The following is a 15,742-nucleotide window of genomic DNA, read 5'->3' on the forward strand; positions in this document are numbered from 1 at the left end:
CAACATTTAACTGGCTCCAGTGTATTAATTTACGGACACTACCAATAAAATTGAGAATGGAAATGGGGAATGTGTCAAAGAGACAACAACCCGACCATAGAGCAGACAACAGCCGAAGGCCACCAATGGGTCTTCAATGCAGCGAGAAACTCCCGCACCCGGAGGCGTCCTTCAGCTGACCCCTAAACAAATATGTATACTAGTTCAGTGATAATGGACGTCATACTAAACTCCAAATTATATTTAAGTACATTTTAACCTATCGAAAAAAGTAACCATGCACTCTATCCCACATTTTCCAAAATTTCTCTCTTTCCATATTTTTTTAAGCGGATATAATGCGAGAAGTTCAAAATTCTTTGCATGTATAAACAATTTATAGAAAAAGTTAGGAAGAATATCAAATACTAATAAATATACTACATTGAACACACTGTATATATGTATAATACATTGACATCATATTTTCCTCTTTTTTACCACTAAATCAACCACAAAATGTCTGCTGTGTGGATTGGTTTTTTTCTCTCAGTACCCCGGCTTCCTCCACCAAAACAGAAAACGGATTGCCACGAAATAGCTAATTGTGTTGAATGTGGCGTTAAACACCAAAAAATCAATCAACCAATCTGATGCATTTTTTTTGTATATTATTTTTATTTTTTTTATCTTCGCTAACGTCACAAAACATGACTGGAATATTGTTCTTTTATACTTGTTAAAACAAAATTAAAATCACTGAAATCAAAGACCCGAAAATAAACCGTTTAAAAACGGTCTAAAAATGTCAGAGAAACTTTAGTGCAAACCGATACCCAGTTATATGTTGAAATTGGAAGCGCTGAAAGATAAACAATTGATTGTATAAAAAGTACATTAAATGCATTCCTGGTCAATAGAACTTCCTTTCAGAAAACATTGATTTGGGGGTTTTTTCTGCTCTTTGGCAGGGTTGTTGTCTCTTTGACACATTCCCCGTTTCCATAATCTATTCTATATATGTACATTGACGAAAGCAGTTAATTATATTTATAAATCTTGTCACAACAAAATGAAAATATTTAAAAAAATCGGATTTCGGTCTTCTATTGATCAAATAGTGGTTAAGGTAGATTCGGGTTTATATAAAAAGGGGTAGAATTTTCCATACTTTGCCAAAATGCTATAATTTCAAAAACATAATAAAAAGTATGGTCACCGACCTTTTTTAAAGCTTAAGTTTCTGAAAAAATATCAGCTTTTGTAAGGATTATACACGGAAAAATGCATATTTATGTGAATAAAAAAAGAAACGGATTCCGTTTTCGTTTTCTTACACAATCACAAAATAGGTAAATTTATTGTAAATTCCTTTATAAAATAAATTTTCTGAATTATTTGCCTGATAAAAATCAAGATTTGAAAATTTAAATCATTGAAAACATTCTTTTTGCAGATATCTCCAATAGAAAAATAATTTAGACCCCGATCTACCTTGAAATATCGAAAACTGACAATGGCAGCATAAGAACACGTATATGTTATAAAGTTTTTCGTTAGGAATGAATAAAAAACAAAATATAGCCTTTTTAACATTTTCCACTAAATCCTAGATGATATCAAGATCGTAAACTAATACGTATATGATGATGATTATTTGTTCGAGTTTGACCCGATAAAATACGAAATATAAATTAATACACTAGTATAAGCCACTTTTTATGAAAAATTTGAATATTAACGTAAATTGAAAAAAGACAAATTGATTGAGAGAAATTCCTGAATAACAAAAAGAAACATTATACTTGTATTCAATCGCCTCGGTGGTATTTTGGTAGTGTGCTTTAATCGATTGCGGGAGGTCGTGGGTTTAAAAGAAAAACATGAAATTCGTTATTGTTACTTCTCCGCTAAGCTCGTAGCATTTAGGAAAACACCAAAAACTGTTGGGCTCGGAGTCACAGTAAAGTGTCATGATAGTAGAGTGAAATCTCTTCCTGTTGAATGTTACCTTATGAACTAGAACGTTAAAATTCCATTTGTGTGTGTCAGTCTAGTACAAAGCAGGGTTCATATCACATTACTAGTAATATGTTCTCGTCCTGAAATGTATGTAATGTTTGCCACTAGCACTAAAACACCATTCAATCCATCAATCTATTTTTATACCGTATTTGTTTACTTTATATGCCCTTTTGATTCCACATAGGCGAACACACTGCTAGTAGACATTTTGGTAAGACTGGTTTAAGGTATAACGTATATTATTTATATTTCCCGAAAAGCTTTTTGTCATTAAAAGGCAATTTTCTTTGTACAATGCAAGTTGGGAACAGGAAGTGTCCTAGTTGATTACTGTTACTGACGCGCAAAAACATGCGGAACCAAAGTGAATATTGGGAGTGGCACATGTACAAACATGGAGAAATTAAGTGAAAACCGTGACTGACACGTGTACAAACATAGGGAACCTAGATGAATACAGGGAGTGACGCTTGTACAAACATGGGGGAACCTAAGTCATTACTGTGACTGTTATGTTTACAAAGATGAGGAACCTAAGTGAATATTCAGAAGTGACACATGTACAAACATTGGGAACCTAACTCAATACTGGGAGTTACAAGTGTACAAACACAGGGAGCGTAATTGAAAACCGTGACTGACATGTGTACAAACATAGGAAACCTAAGAAAAATACTAGGAGTGACACGTGTACAAACATGGGGAACCTAGGTCAATACCTTGACTGTTCCGTTAACAAAGATGAAGAACTTAAGTGAATAGCCAGGAGTGACACGTGTTCAAACATAGGAAACCTAAGTCAATGTCGTTATTGTCCCGTTCACAAAGATGGGGAATCTTAAGGGAATATCGTGACTGACACACGTACAATCATGGGGAAACTAAGTGAATAACGAGACTGATATGTACAAACATTGGGAAACTAAGGGAGAACCTAAGTTAATAACTGAAGTGACAATTATACAAACACGGGGAAAATAAGTGAATAGCGGGAGTAACATATGTACAAACATAGGGAACCTACGTGAATAGCAAGGAGTGACATTTGTACAAATATAAGGAACCTACTTGAATAGCCAGGAGTGACGTATGTACAAACATGAGGAACCTACGTGAATAGCCAAGAGTGACATGTGTACAAACATGGGTAACCTACGTGAATAGCCAGGAGTGACATGTGTACAAATATAAGGAACCTATGTGAATAGCCAGAAGTGATGTGTGTACAAACATGAGGAACCTACGTGAATAGCCAAGAGTGACATGTGTACAAACATGGGTAATCTACGTGAATAGCCAGGAGTGACCTGTGTACAAAAATGGCTAACCTACTTGAAAAGTCGAGATTGACATGTGTACAAACATGAGGAACCTACGTGTATAGCCAGGAGTAACATGTGTACAAACATGGGGAACCTACGTTAAACCGAGAGGGAGTGATATGTGTACAAACATGGGGAACTTATGTGATTTACGGGAATGACAGGTGTATACAACCATGGGGAACCTACGTGAATAGACAGGAATGACAGGTGTATACAAACATGGGGAACGTACGTGAATAGCATGGAAAGACATATGTACAAATATGGAGAATCTAAGTGAATATATCGAAAGTTACATGTGTACAAACAACAATATACTGGAATCTCTTATATACATATCCTATATTCATATTGCAATGTTTCTCCAATGCAACATGATCTCTCTATAAATATTAATCAGTTTTACAATTACTGTTCAATGTAATGGGATCTCTCTACATACATATTGATAAATTCATCTTGTACTATGTTAAAGCATGCATGCGATAATTAATGTACATTTTTAGTTAAGGTCAAGAGATTAGGTCACATATTTATAATTCTTATTTTGAATACACTGCATTTAAAAACTAAGCTCTAAAGACCTTGTGTCGCTCGCCTCGATCTTTGAACTTTTCAACGTTGAACTTAGAATATAAATCATGACTAAGAATCTAAGATCTTTTTTATTTAAACTTGCTGATAATTTTTGTTGTTTATAGTTTTTCTTTATCTGCTTCTTCGGGTCAAAATGAAAAAAAGGGAAAAATAACCCTGACAAGAAGACAACCAACGATTTCAGACATATTGTCAAATATTTAGATCTTGTCCTGCTGAACCTTTTGAGAGTCTATCTTTCATTGATTTCAAGACAATGAGCAAACACGCAAAAAAAATGTAATGATTTGCAGGTCTTTTCTGGCTGATCACATTTGCTATTTAAAGTTACTATCTATCTAGTATAGGTTTCAAGTTAATAGGCAAATGTGAAGAAACAATTTGAAATTGAACTACTGACAGTTATGATGTAAATAAAATGTTAGGTAGATCTCAACATTTTGAACTTGTGCGCCATTGACAGATTTGTTCAATCTAAAGTGGTTTTCAATATAATACACAAAACTGGCATTTTACCCCTACGTTCTAATTCTGGTCATGTCGGCCATGTTGGTCGGACACATTTTCAAACTAGATACTTCAATGATGTTTGTGGCAAAGTTTGGTTAAATTTAGCCATGTAGTTTCAGAGAAGAAATTTTTTGTAAAAGTCACCGGACTACGGACGATGACGACAGGCAGCAGTTTATGTAGGATTTCAATGGTATTTTAAAACTGGTTGTAACACCAACACTGCAGTAACCTATAGTGAACTACTGTGATGATAAATATCGGAATACTATTTTATTTTCCTTCATTAAAATTTGCCACTGAATAAATTGATAAGTAATAATAAAAACAAAGTAAAAATACTCATCTGACCTCTAAAGGGGATATATGACGTACTTTTTATATAAACTATGATCAATGAGAATAAGGACTTCTACAGTAAAGGTTGATGGCATGTCAAAGTCACTGTCTGTGATATAGTTATCGCGCGGATCAACCTGGCGTCTGGATAAATGGACCATGTTATGTCCTAAATACTGTGTGAAGAACGACCGGTGGCGATCTGAAATAGTCATTTATAACATTGTAATTATAAATGTCTAGTACGTGCAGTATTGTCATATTAAATACTTAAAGCAGAGTTGTAAATAACAGAACGGAAATGTTTTTAAAAACATGCACTAAACTAGACTAAAATTTACCTAAATGGCCCTAAAAATATTATTCAGATCCTGACTACTTTTTACTTTCTAATCTAAAAATAAACAGTGAAATTTATTGTATTTGTATACTGGTAAAACAAAAAAGCAAAATAAACTAATTTAAAGCTTACGGGTATTGAACTGATTTTTCATAATTATTTCTCACAATTATCGGAACAACTGTATACACTTTTTATGCATAAACTTAAAGAGGTAGGTCAATGTCCCATGAATTTGTTCCAAACCAAGGTCAAGTTTTACTAAAAATCACAGTATCATAGCTTCGTGTGTGTGATTTTATTTCTACTGACAAGTGATATAATAATTCTCAAAACTTTAATTTGGATTGTGGGGAATTATTCAAAAACATGATGGAGAAGGCCATTCTTAACCAAAAAACATCGATAGTAAAGCTATATATTTGTGCATATAAAAACAAATTCCTTTATTTTTGGAAATGAAAATCCTTTAATGCAAAACTCGATTTCAGTGTTGTATTATATATAGTAGTTTATTCAAATCATGTAATATTATTGGAATATCTTTAAAGCATACCTCATATTGTTGGAATAACTTTAATACATAGTTTTAAGACTATCTTATATTGTTGGAATATCTTTAATGCATAGTTTTAACACTACCTAATATTGTTACAATATCTTTAAAGCATAGTTTTAAGACTACCTAATATTGTTGGAATAGTTTAAGGCATAGTTTTAAGACTACCTAATATTGTTGGAATGTCTTTAAAGCATAGTTTTAAGACTACCTTATATTGTTGGAATATCTCTAAAGCATAGTTTTAAGGATACCTCATATTGTTGGAATATCTTTAATACATAGTTTTAGGACTATCTCATATTGTTGGAATATCTTTAAGGCATAGTTTTAACACTACCTAAAATTGTTACAATATCTTTAAAGCATAGTTTTAAGACTACCTAATATTGTTGGAATATCTTTAAAGCATAGTTTTAAGACTACTTAATATTGTTGGAATAGTTTAAGGCATAGTTTTAAGACTACCTAATATTGTTGGAATGTCTTTAAAGCATAGTTTTAAGACTACCTTATATTGTTGGAATATCTCTAAAGCATAGTTTTAAGGATACCTCATATTGTTGGAATATCTTTAATACATAGTTTTAAGACTATCTCATATTGTTGGAATATCTTTAAGGCATAGTTTTAACACTACCTAAAATTGTTACAATATCTTTAACGCATAGTTTTAAGACTGCCTAATATTGTTGGAATATCGTTAAGGCATAGTTTTAAGACTACCTAATATTGTTGGAATGTCTTTAAAGCATAGTTTTAAGACTACCTTATATTGTTGAAATATCTCTAAAGCATAGTTTTAAGGATACCTCATATTGTTGGAATATCTTTAAGGCATAATTATAAGACTACCTCATATTGTTGGAATATCTTTAATGCATAGTTTTAAGACTACCTCATATTGTTGGAATGTCTTTAAAGCATAGTTTTAAGACTACCTTTTATTGTTGGAATATCTCTAAAGCATAGTTTTAAGGATACCTCATATTGTTGGAATATCTTTAAGGCATAATTATAAGACTACCTCATATTGTTGGAATATCTTTAATGCATAGTTTTAAGACTACCTCATATTGTTGGAATATCTTTAAAGTATAGTTTTAAGACTACCTAATATTGTTGGAATATGTTTAAAGCATAGTTTTAAGACTACCTAATATCATGAATATTGTTGGAATATCTTGAAAGCATAGTTTTAAGACCTAATTTTTAAATTTCATTTGATATAAACAACTTTGTTATTTTGACCATACGAATGAAAAAAAAAAACTACAAGGGATACTGGGCAATGAAATTTGAAAGCACACATATCATTATAATTACTAACTTCCGTTAATTTACAGATAAAAGGCACCCACCAGAAATGCTAATACTTTTGTTTCAAAGTTATCTGAATTTCATTGCGACATTTTTTTGTAGTAACTGACATTTATAGGCCGCTAGTATAACATGATATCGGAGAGTGGCAAGTCTCTTTCGTGGTTTACTTATTTCTGGACAAATAGAAAAGAATGTAATGATCATCAAATTTAACTTCTCTGTAATATAATAACATACACGTTAATATTTAAATGCTAACCGTTTATTTTTTTATGGTTATATCATAATACAGTGAATGAAGAAAAAAGATGTGAGAGGCGTTTTTACTTTAAGTTTTTTTTAACAAACTTTGATATGTTATAAATGTGTCTTGTAATCTTTCATGAAAATATTACAAAGTTAAAACTCACATCTTTGTGTATTTAAAATTTTATCGACAAACGTATTTTCCTAAATTAAGGTAATATTTACATTTTTTTGTATAAGTTACGTTTTCTTTACATATTTCCTTGTTTGACATTTAGGTAAATTAACTCAATAATGTTAACTTTCAATACAACACGAAATATGATCAAACAATCGTTAAAATGTCAACAAGAATACTTATGATACTAATATAGGACATTCATTACACAGGATGATATCTACTGTTTGTATAACTCCCACAACTATCATTTTCCTTAAGCAGTATGTACAGAATTAATTACAAGCTATTTGACATTTCGTATCAGTTGATAATGTAACTATGATGTGTTTTACATTCAAGACGCGTACAAAATTCACAATATAACGTAAATTAACTAATTTATATGTAAAAATATTTGTGTAATCATTTCTTTCGTTTTTAGGAAACTATAAACTCTATAATAAAGGAGAAGTCTTTTAAGACAATTAAAATATATACATATGAAATATAAAACAAAACAATAATGCTGACTTACTTGAAACAATGCCAGCACTTCTTTTTCGTAGATAATGAGAATTATTTTTGAACGTATTGGCTAGTTTTCCTGATGGCTCCAATACATATGCCGTATTGTTTGATACCAGGTAACCATCCTGAAAGCACAACAATGTTATCTGAGTACCGAAGCCAAAGAGCCAAGGAAGTAAATTGAGGGTTTAGATAAAATGTGGTGCGGATTTTTGTATGTTTTGTATAGTGAATTATTTATTTTAATTTAACAAATATTTAGACTAGGAAAAATGAACCTTCTTAATTCAATAAATCTAGAGATATACCAAATTCGTATGCGATACTTTTACAAGTATGTTATAAATATGTCTTGTAGTAGTCTTATTCCAATAAAGCTAACCATAACTGCAAAAACATAAACCACTTAAGTTAATGAATAAGGTATTTTAAGAATCGTAAAACAACCATTAAACAATGCCGAACAAACTACTCCAACGAAGAAGAAATTAATATAAAGTACTTTCGATTTACTTACCAATTCTGTATGATTATCTTTACTTATTTTTAAAGAAAAAGCTCCAGTTTGATCTTTTGATTGGTAAAACGCAACATCCTAAATGAAAGTAAAGCATAATCGATTACGAATTGAGGACTATTGCGTACATGTATATGATAAATGCACTGAACAACATTCAATGGAATTTAAATTATGCGTAAGAAGCACTTTTCTGATTTTAGAATGTATTTGTTATGTTTAGCAAAGACTGCAAAAAGCATATTTAAAGTGAACGTATAAAGATTTTAACTTAGAAAACTTATTATGGATGCTATAGTTAATTATAATTGAACACTTAATCAGCAGCATACAATTCAATTCTGCCCCCATGAACTAACTTATTTCGAACAGTTAAAAAAGTTGTTCAGGAAAATTTGCATGACAGCGCAAAAATAACATTGTTATATAGGATGATAACATGCAAATGATACATGAAATCTAGGGCTTAATTTAAACCGATACAATAAGGGAGCTACCATTTGCTTTTTATGGGGGGGGGGGGCAGGATGAGCAACTTGGAAAAAAAGGCAGGATGACAATTTATGTAATAAAAGTCAGGATAAACTAATAAAAAAAAGCAGGACCGAATAGAGTGAAAAATAAAAAGGCAGGACAGAGATTACAACTAAAAAAAAATGCAGGACAATATTTTTCATCCTAGCCCCCCCCCCCCCCCTATAAAAATCAAATGGTAGCTCCCTAACTCGGATATCATCATGTTATATCAAAAGTATAAGTCCGTCGCTAGAAGCACATCACATTTTGTTCTCTTGCTCCTTAATTTGCGTGCTTAGCAGAGAGACAGCCAATGCAAATATTTTCTTAAGTTTATCAATAAGAAAAGGTATGGGATGCAAGTCAGCTTTCAAAATAAATATCAATACAATTCTAATTTGAAACGTGATAATAATAAACAAATCTATAATTGTCTTAAAGATTTTATGAAAACCTGTTTTTTTCACAATATGTTGCTGACTTTAAATGTTTTAAAAACATTATCCTTGTCATGTCAGGTAGATTTGATACTGAATTAATTATAATACAACAATTCCTATTAATATAAAATTATATAATACACGCTACAAATTAAAATGATAAATCCAAAATGCTCGGTCGTTTGCTTTATGCAGTATATAAGTAATAAATTGAATGATTTTTACACCCAAGGCTCTTTAAGCGTACACACTACACGAAAGACTATAAACAAACATATAATCTAAAACAGTAAAATCATGACAAAGTATAATAGTCTTCAAACGTATAGTTTATGACTTTGTTATTTTTTTTTAAGTCCACTAAGTAATCAGTAATGCTACAAGTACGTTGTTGTAAGCTTGAGACATTTATTATACTTTATCTGTTTTAAGTTGTGAATAAAAAAAACCTCTAAGATACTAGTATATAGGCTAAAGTGCGTATTCTTATATTTTAATTTGATTTCACTTCCTTTCAGTTTTGTGATTATATTATCCGTCTTAAAAGATCTTTATTACTTTTTTGATCAATTTCCTCAACTAAATAAGTATAAAATATTACCATACTGTTGGCTGTTACTGAATTTCAGAATCGTTGAGTAAATGTTTGTCACTTCAGATGGATGTTAAAGAAAAGCAAGTATGAATCTTTCAATTTTTAAAGGTAAATGTGGGGGTACCCAAATTGCACCTATATTGACGTTTATTCAATAGACAGACAACAGATTCCATTTTGTGTTTATTATGTAGTTGTATCCTAATTAACAGTACAGTTCCTCATATTTAATTTTGAATCCATACTGAATCATAGAAAAATGTGTTTGAACCGACCGCCAAATGACACAAGATTCTGTAATGACGAATACCTAAATTGCATACATGCTTAACTTTACATCCATACAAATCGAATGACAGATGTTTTGTTTTATTTTCCACATTTTTAGAACAATTTGACAATAGTGCATGCTTACTACATGTATATTCATTTTGAAAGAAATTTTTGAAAGAAATGGTTGCATGTGTCTTAATTTAATTGCTCATTTAAAAAAAAAATGACTTTAAGTGGATGTCGCATTCAAACAAATCTTCCTATCTGCCTAAGCCAAGGGGAATGAATGTTTTATTCCATTACCTATACCTATATAGTTTTACTTCCTGGACATAAAATATTAAATTACATATTTCTTTTTCTTATCCGCTTGTTTTTATAGCTAAACACTACATTAACAATGATAATCAGTACCGATCAAAATTTAATCATTTATTCATTTTGTTTTGTTTTTAGATCTGAAATAATTTTGAAAACGAAATAACTATACTATCTCTATAAAAAAACGTTCAAAACGTTGTAAACATTAACCGAGCGTAAAGTCGCAAAAAGAATTCCCGACGTTCAGAGGGGAGGGAATGTGATACTGAGAGGGTAATATGAAGTTTTGTTCGACGTCACGTGGGATAGTCTCAACCAATCAAATGTTGAGTTCGCTATCAATATTAACATGCAGTGGAATAAAATGTTTTATCAAAGAGGATTTCCAATGCTTTTAGGCAATGAGAAAACAGAAAATTCATAGTCATATGATAAACAATGTGACCGTTTTGTGCATATTCAAATATATTTATCCATGTTGAAAGACGTGCATAATGGCAAATTATGAAATTACAAAGTGTTCACATTCTAAGAAAACCTGTAAGATTTAAGCTGCTTTATTTGCAAAATGGGCGCAAATTTGGTACTCAGTGCAATTTGGATACTGTATCGTTAACATTATCAAGACTAAATATATGTTTGTTTGCGCGTTCGTAATGAGAAAAAAAACCGTTGTTAAGAATTCTTTTATTGGAGTTTTCTGTTAAGATTCATGGAATCAAACCAGACAATCCTACAGTCCTGAATATGTGCACGATTTCAAATAATTTAAAAAAAGCTAAGACTAATTTAGAATTGACTTTTCACAATTTAAATGTTCTGAATTGTTATTTCATAATAACTATAGATCAACAAAATGTAAGTGATGGATTTAGAAACTGTTCCAGATAACAACTCCAAAAAAAAAGAAAAGCAATGAGAATAGTTTTCGAACGTACCCAATAGAGTGGTATTATGCTTTCGAACCAAGAAGATTAATAAGTAACACTTACTTTACTGGTACCAAGTTCACATATCACATAACCGGTTTCAAGAGAGCACATTGGCACATTAATATCAATATTTGGATTTCTTTTGAGATCTAAAGTTTCTATAACCTCACTTTGACGTATATCGAAACTTATTTCCCTTGGAAATGTTTCTTCGTTGGAATTTTGTGTCTGTTCAGTACCTAAAAATAAACTGAAATATAGTAAGGCTATTAAAATGACCATTGACAATGTACTTCAACCATTAAACTGTTGTTTTAAAATAAAAATGACACAGAGGCAAATAAAAACAATAATAAAAGATAGTAATAAATCGAAAAGAAAAAAGTGTTTCCCAGGTTTTTTTATACATGCAAATCAGAAGTCAATATTACATTTACATTTCCTTCTTTAATATATGGTTCATTATTCCGTTTTTAAAGAAGAAAATAAATAAATCTATAACATGCTGTTTAGATTTGGATTTTATAAACAAGTCAAGTACTTACCATTTTTTGAAGGTATTTCTGCATTACTTTGACGTGAAAATAACTGAATAACATATAAAAAATAAACTCCGACTGGTAGCGGATGCATCCAATCCATAATTCCCGATATTGTCCGAAATCCGTCCCTGCATATATACTTCTGCAATATGCAGCTGTTCGGTTCGGAAGCAATAAAGAGTCCGTACCGTCTTGGATCAGGATTATATTCTAACTAATCAAGATGTAAAGGTAGTACAAAGCAATAGGACGATTATTGCCCGGAGAACAAGGCAATAAATTGTCTGTTTAGTGTATATTGGGGGCACATGTAGGTGTCATCAAATACATCTGCATAAATATATTTATTTGTAATACGTGCAAAATACTTCTCATAAAACCCATCAATTAAAATTTATACATATTTAAAGTGTGTCAAGAGATTTTCTGTTTTATTTGTCATTTTGACTAATTACATTGATATAATACAAATGCCATTAAAACAAATTTACCTGGTATGCACAATTTATAAATCTTTAACGTTTGAAACCAAAATGTGATGGTTTGTTTAATTTTGATAAAGGAATTACACTACATTGAAATACATTGTCCAGTATGAGAATGTATAAACAGGCAGGCTTCCTATTTTGAAATGAAAAAAAAAGTCAGTTAGCAAATCGAGTAACTGATGGGAAAGAACATTCAACTCTTTACACTACACTTCCAAACAATCTTATCAAACAAAAGTTTTCCTGTTTAATTAAATGGTGGTTTTATAAATCTGATTGCACATATACTTGCTTCAACTCATTTAAAGCCTTCTTCTCTATAAAAGACATGCTAGATATACTTAGTGGAGGTTTGATTAGATAATCGAAGATGTTAATTTTCTCCTTGATGACATTTATATACGTTTCGGCAATTAAATTTATCAACAGGTTGTAGGTATTCCTATGGGAACCAATTGTGCCCCTTTAATTGCAGATCTGTTCTTGTCATGTTATGAATGTTTATGGCCAAACCTAGTAAAGACCCGTCTAAATTGATTTAATTGATAAATTCAACAACACTTACCGTTATCTTGATGATATTTTGTTTTTAAATAATCAAAAAATTCTAAATATACTTCCGAAATTTACCCAAAGGAACTTACTTTAAATCAATCAAGTATAAACGGTAATAGCTATCCTTTCCTAGATTAAGATATTTCATTTTTCACGGGAAAAATCTACACAAAAAATTACAACAAAAGGGACGATTTTCCCTTTTTGGGACGGTGATGTCTCTTTGGCACCACCTTACGTGTCTATATATCTCAACTCGTTCGCTAGTTCGTGTTTGAAGTGACGTTTTGAGTTTCAATGAACGTAATCTATGTATTTCTGGTAAATTAAAAGTAAGGGATTTCGTTACCACAAATTTCTTAAAATCTTTACTAAATTCTTCCATAGATACACAGATTTGGCTTTCAGTTTGGTGTACCTGTAGAAAACATATTTCAAACGGGATAGCACAACTTAATTTTTATGTAGATGTTGTTTACCGAGCCCGGAAATTTAGATACGATCTGGGTAACCTTATCGATTCTTTAAATAAACTTACTCTAAAATGTTACCAATTCAACACTGTAATTAGATCTTTGAATATTGTTTTTATCTAGATATTGATTTTTTATCAAAAAATAAAATCAAACTAAATATTATTGTTATATACATATGCATATTGATGTCTGTACAATCTGTCGATACCTGTATCTTGGCATTGCACAAGGTCATGTCTCTAACTGTTAATGATGTCTTTACACTAAATGTATTTGATGTTGCCGGGATGTGTACTAATTGATATTTAAGTCTTAGATACATGATTTTTTTATTAGTTGTTATTGGCTTTGAACTAGCTGTCAGTAAATGCTATCACTCTCAGATCTATACTTAATGTTTTTTTTGTTGTTGTGGGGATGTATAAATACCCTGCCACCCACGTCAAGTCTGTGTTTTTGTCAGATGTTATTTCTGCTTTGTATCGATCTGAGTGAAGCCCTTTTCAACAGACATGTATAGTTTGTTCTTATATGTTGTACAGTTACACCACTGTCCCAGGTTAGGGGAAGGGTTTGGCGCCAGCAAACTAGTTTAACTCCGCCACATTCTGTATTCGCTTGTCCCAAGTCAGGAGCCTGTTATTCAGTGGTTGTCGTTTGATACTGTATATCATATTGGTTTTTCCATTTGTTGTTTCGTATCTATAGATAAATCAGGCCCGCCGTTGGTTTCCTCATTTGAATTATTTTTACGTTTTCTTATGTCGGGACCTTTTATAGCTTGCTATACGGTATGGATTTTTCTCATTGTTTAACGACGTACGGCGACCTATATTTGCTAGCATCTACGTTATTTGGTCTCTGTTGGAGAGTTGTCTCATTTGTAATCATATCACATCTCCTTATTTCATAAGAAGGACATCGTTAACCAAAAGCAAAATTCTGTTGAAAGTAAAGCTATGTTTTTTTTCGGATACAAATTATTTCATTTTGATTAGCGAAATCCTTCAATGCAAAATTTGACAAAAACATGCAAAGATTTGCAATTCTATAAACATGCATTGTACAGCATCAGTGGATAACTTTTTGATTTAATGGAAATAAGTAACATTTTGATACACTTTTCTAGGTTTATTATATAGACTCTCTTACATTTAATTTCCAGTAGGATTTGACAACTTTCAGATTTTGACCCTGTGAGAGGAACAAATATAGGGGGAAATTGGCCTTATTTCTTTGTATCTTGTGCTTACATTTGTATCGAATGTTACCTTGAAAGAATATCATAAACGTTTTCATTTAACTTTCAACTTTTTTTTTTGAAATTGTAAAGTAGTTCGTATTCATTTCGACACACACCTTACAAGTCTTAAGCGGTGGAATGGAGGGTGGGGATGGGAAAAATTTACCACGTTATACATTTTAGATGTACATTGTAACAAGTTTCTCTCTTTTTTTTTGTCAACAAATTCAAAAATATGGTTTAAACAGTTTTAAAATTCAACAGTTTTTTTTTTGTATTCGACACTATAGTTTAGGGTTTGGTTTCATTTTTTGGAAGTCGTGAGGTCTGGGTTCTTTAAGGTTATCATTAGAGACCTAAATGAAGAACAAGTTTTTAGAATATGAATGATGTTATCTCATTGTGTGAATTGTATATCCTCTCTTTTACTTCTAGTGTTTGTTTGTTACTTAGACATTTTTAAAACAGTTTTGCAAATAAAAACAAAATTTGTACTATTCGTTTTAAATTTCATATTTCTTTTTACTACGTTCGGTATATAAAAAATATTCAAACACTTTATTTTAAAAGTCAAATCAAGTTGAACTATCTTATTCGATGTAAATATTCGCATTCTCAAGTACTTGAAATATAGTAGTTTCCCCCTTTTTACCTCAGAAAAGTAAAAAACACCTGGAGAAATGTAGATATTACTGTTTTCTCACTTAAATATATTATCTCGCTTTAACAGGTGTCCTTAGGTAAAAACACGGAATTATTAACTTGATCTTTTCCGTTATCTGTATTGCAATTAATCATCAGTTATTTAACGTTCAATGTTACCAGTGCATTGTCTTCCTTTAGAAATGCATCGTCATTCAAAAAGTACAAGTACGAAAAATAAATATGTAATATCTATAAGTATCAAAATGTC

At 31.1% G+C, this 15,742-nt stretch overlaps 1 protein-coding gene across 2 annotated transcripts in view; it reads right to left on the reverse strand.

Annotated features, from left to right (window-relative positions):
- The window catches only part of LOC127718882 (A disintegrin and metalloproteinase with thrombospondin motifs 18-like), a 41,703-nt gene extending 29,427 nt beyond the window's left edge, over positions 1 to 12,276 (reverse strand). For both annotated transcript variants that reach the window (XM_052224946.1, XM_052224944.1), the window contains exons 1-5: positions 12,071 to 12,276; positions 11,586 to 11,764; positions 8,449 to 8,526; positions 7,939 to 8,056; positions 4,812 to 4,977 (exon numbers count right to left, since the gene is read on the reverse strand). In XM_052224946.1, coding sequence (XP_052080906.1) covers positions 4,812 to 4,977; positions 7,939 to 8,056; positions 8,449 to 8,526; positions 11,586 to 11,764; positions 12,071 to 12,167 — 638 coding nt within the window. In that variant the 5' untranslated portion in view covers positions 12,168 to 12,276. The remainder of the gene's footprint in view (positions 1 to 4,811; positions 4,978 to 7,938; positions 8,057 to 8,448; positions 8,527 to 11,585; positions 11,765 to 12,070) is intronic.
- Positions 12,277 to 15,742: the final 3,466 nt, after the last annotated feature.

The sequence above is a fragment of the Mytilus californianus genome, unplaced genomic scaffold (genome assembly GCF_021869535.1).
Source record: "Mytilus californianus isolate M0D057914Y unplaced genomic scaffold, xbMytCali1.0.p SCAF_10, whole genome shotgun sequence".
Classification (NCBI taxonomy): Eukaryota; Metazoa; Mollusca; class Bivalvia; order Mytilida; family Mytilidae; genus Mytilus; species Mytilus californianus.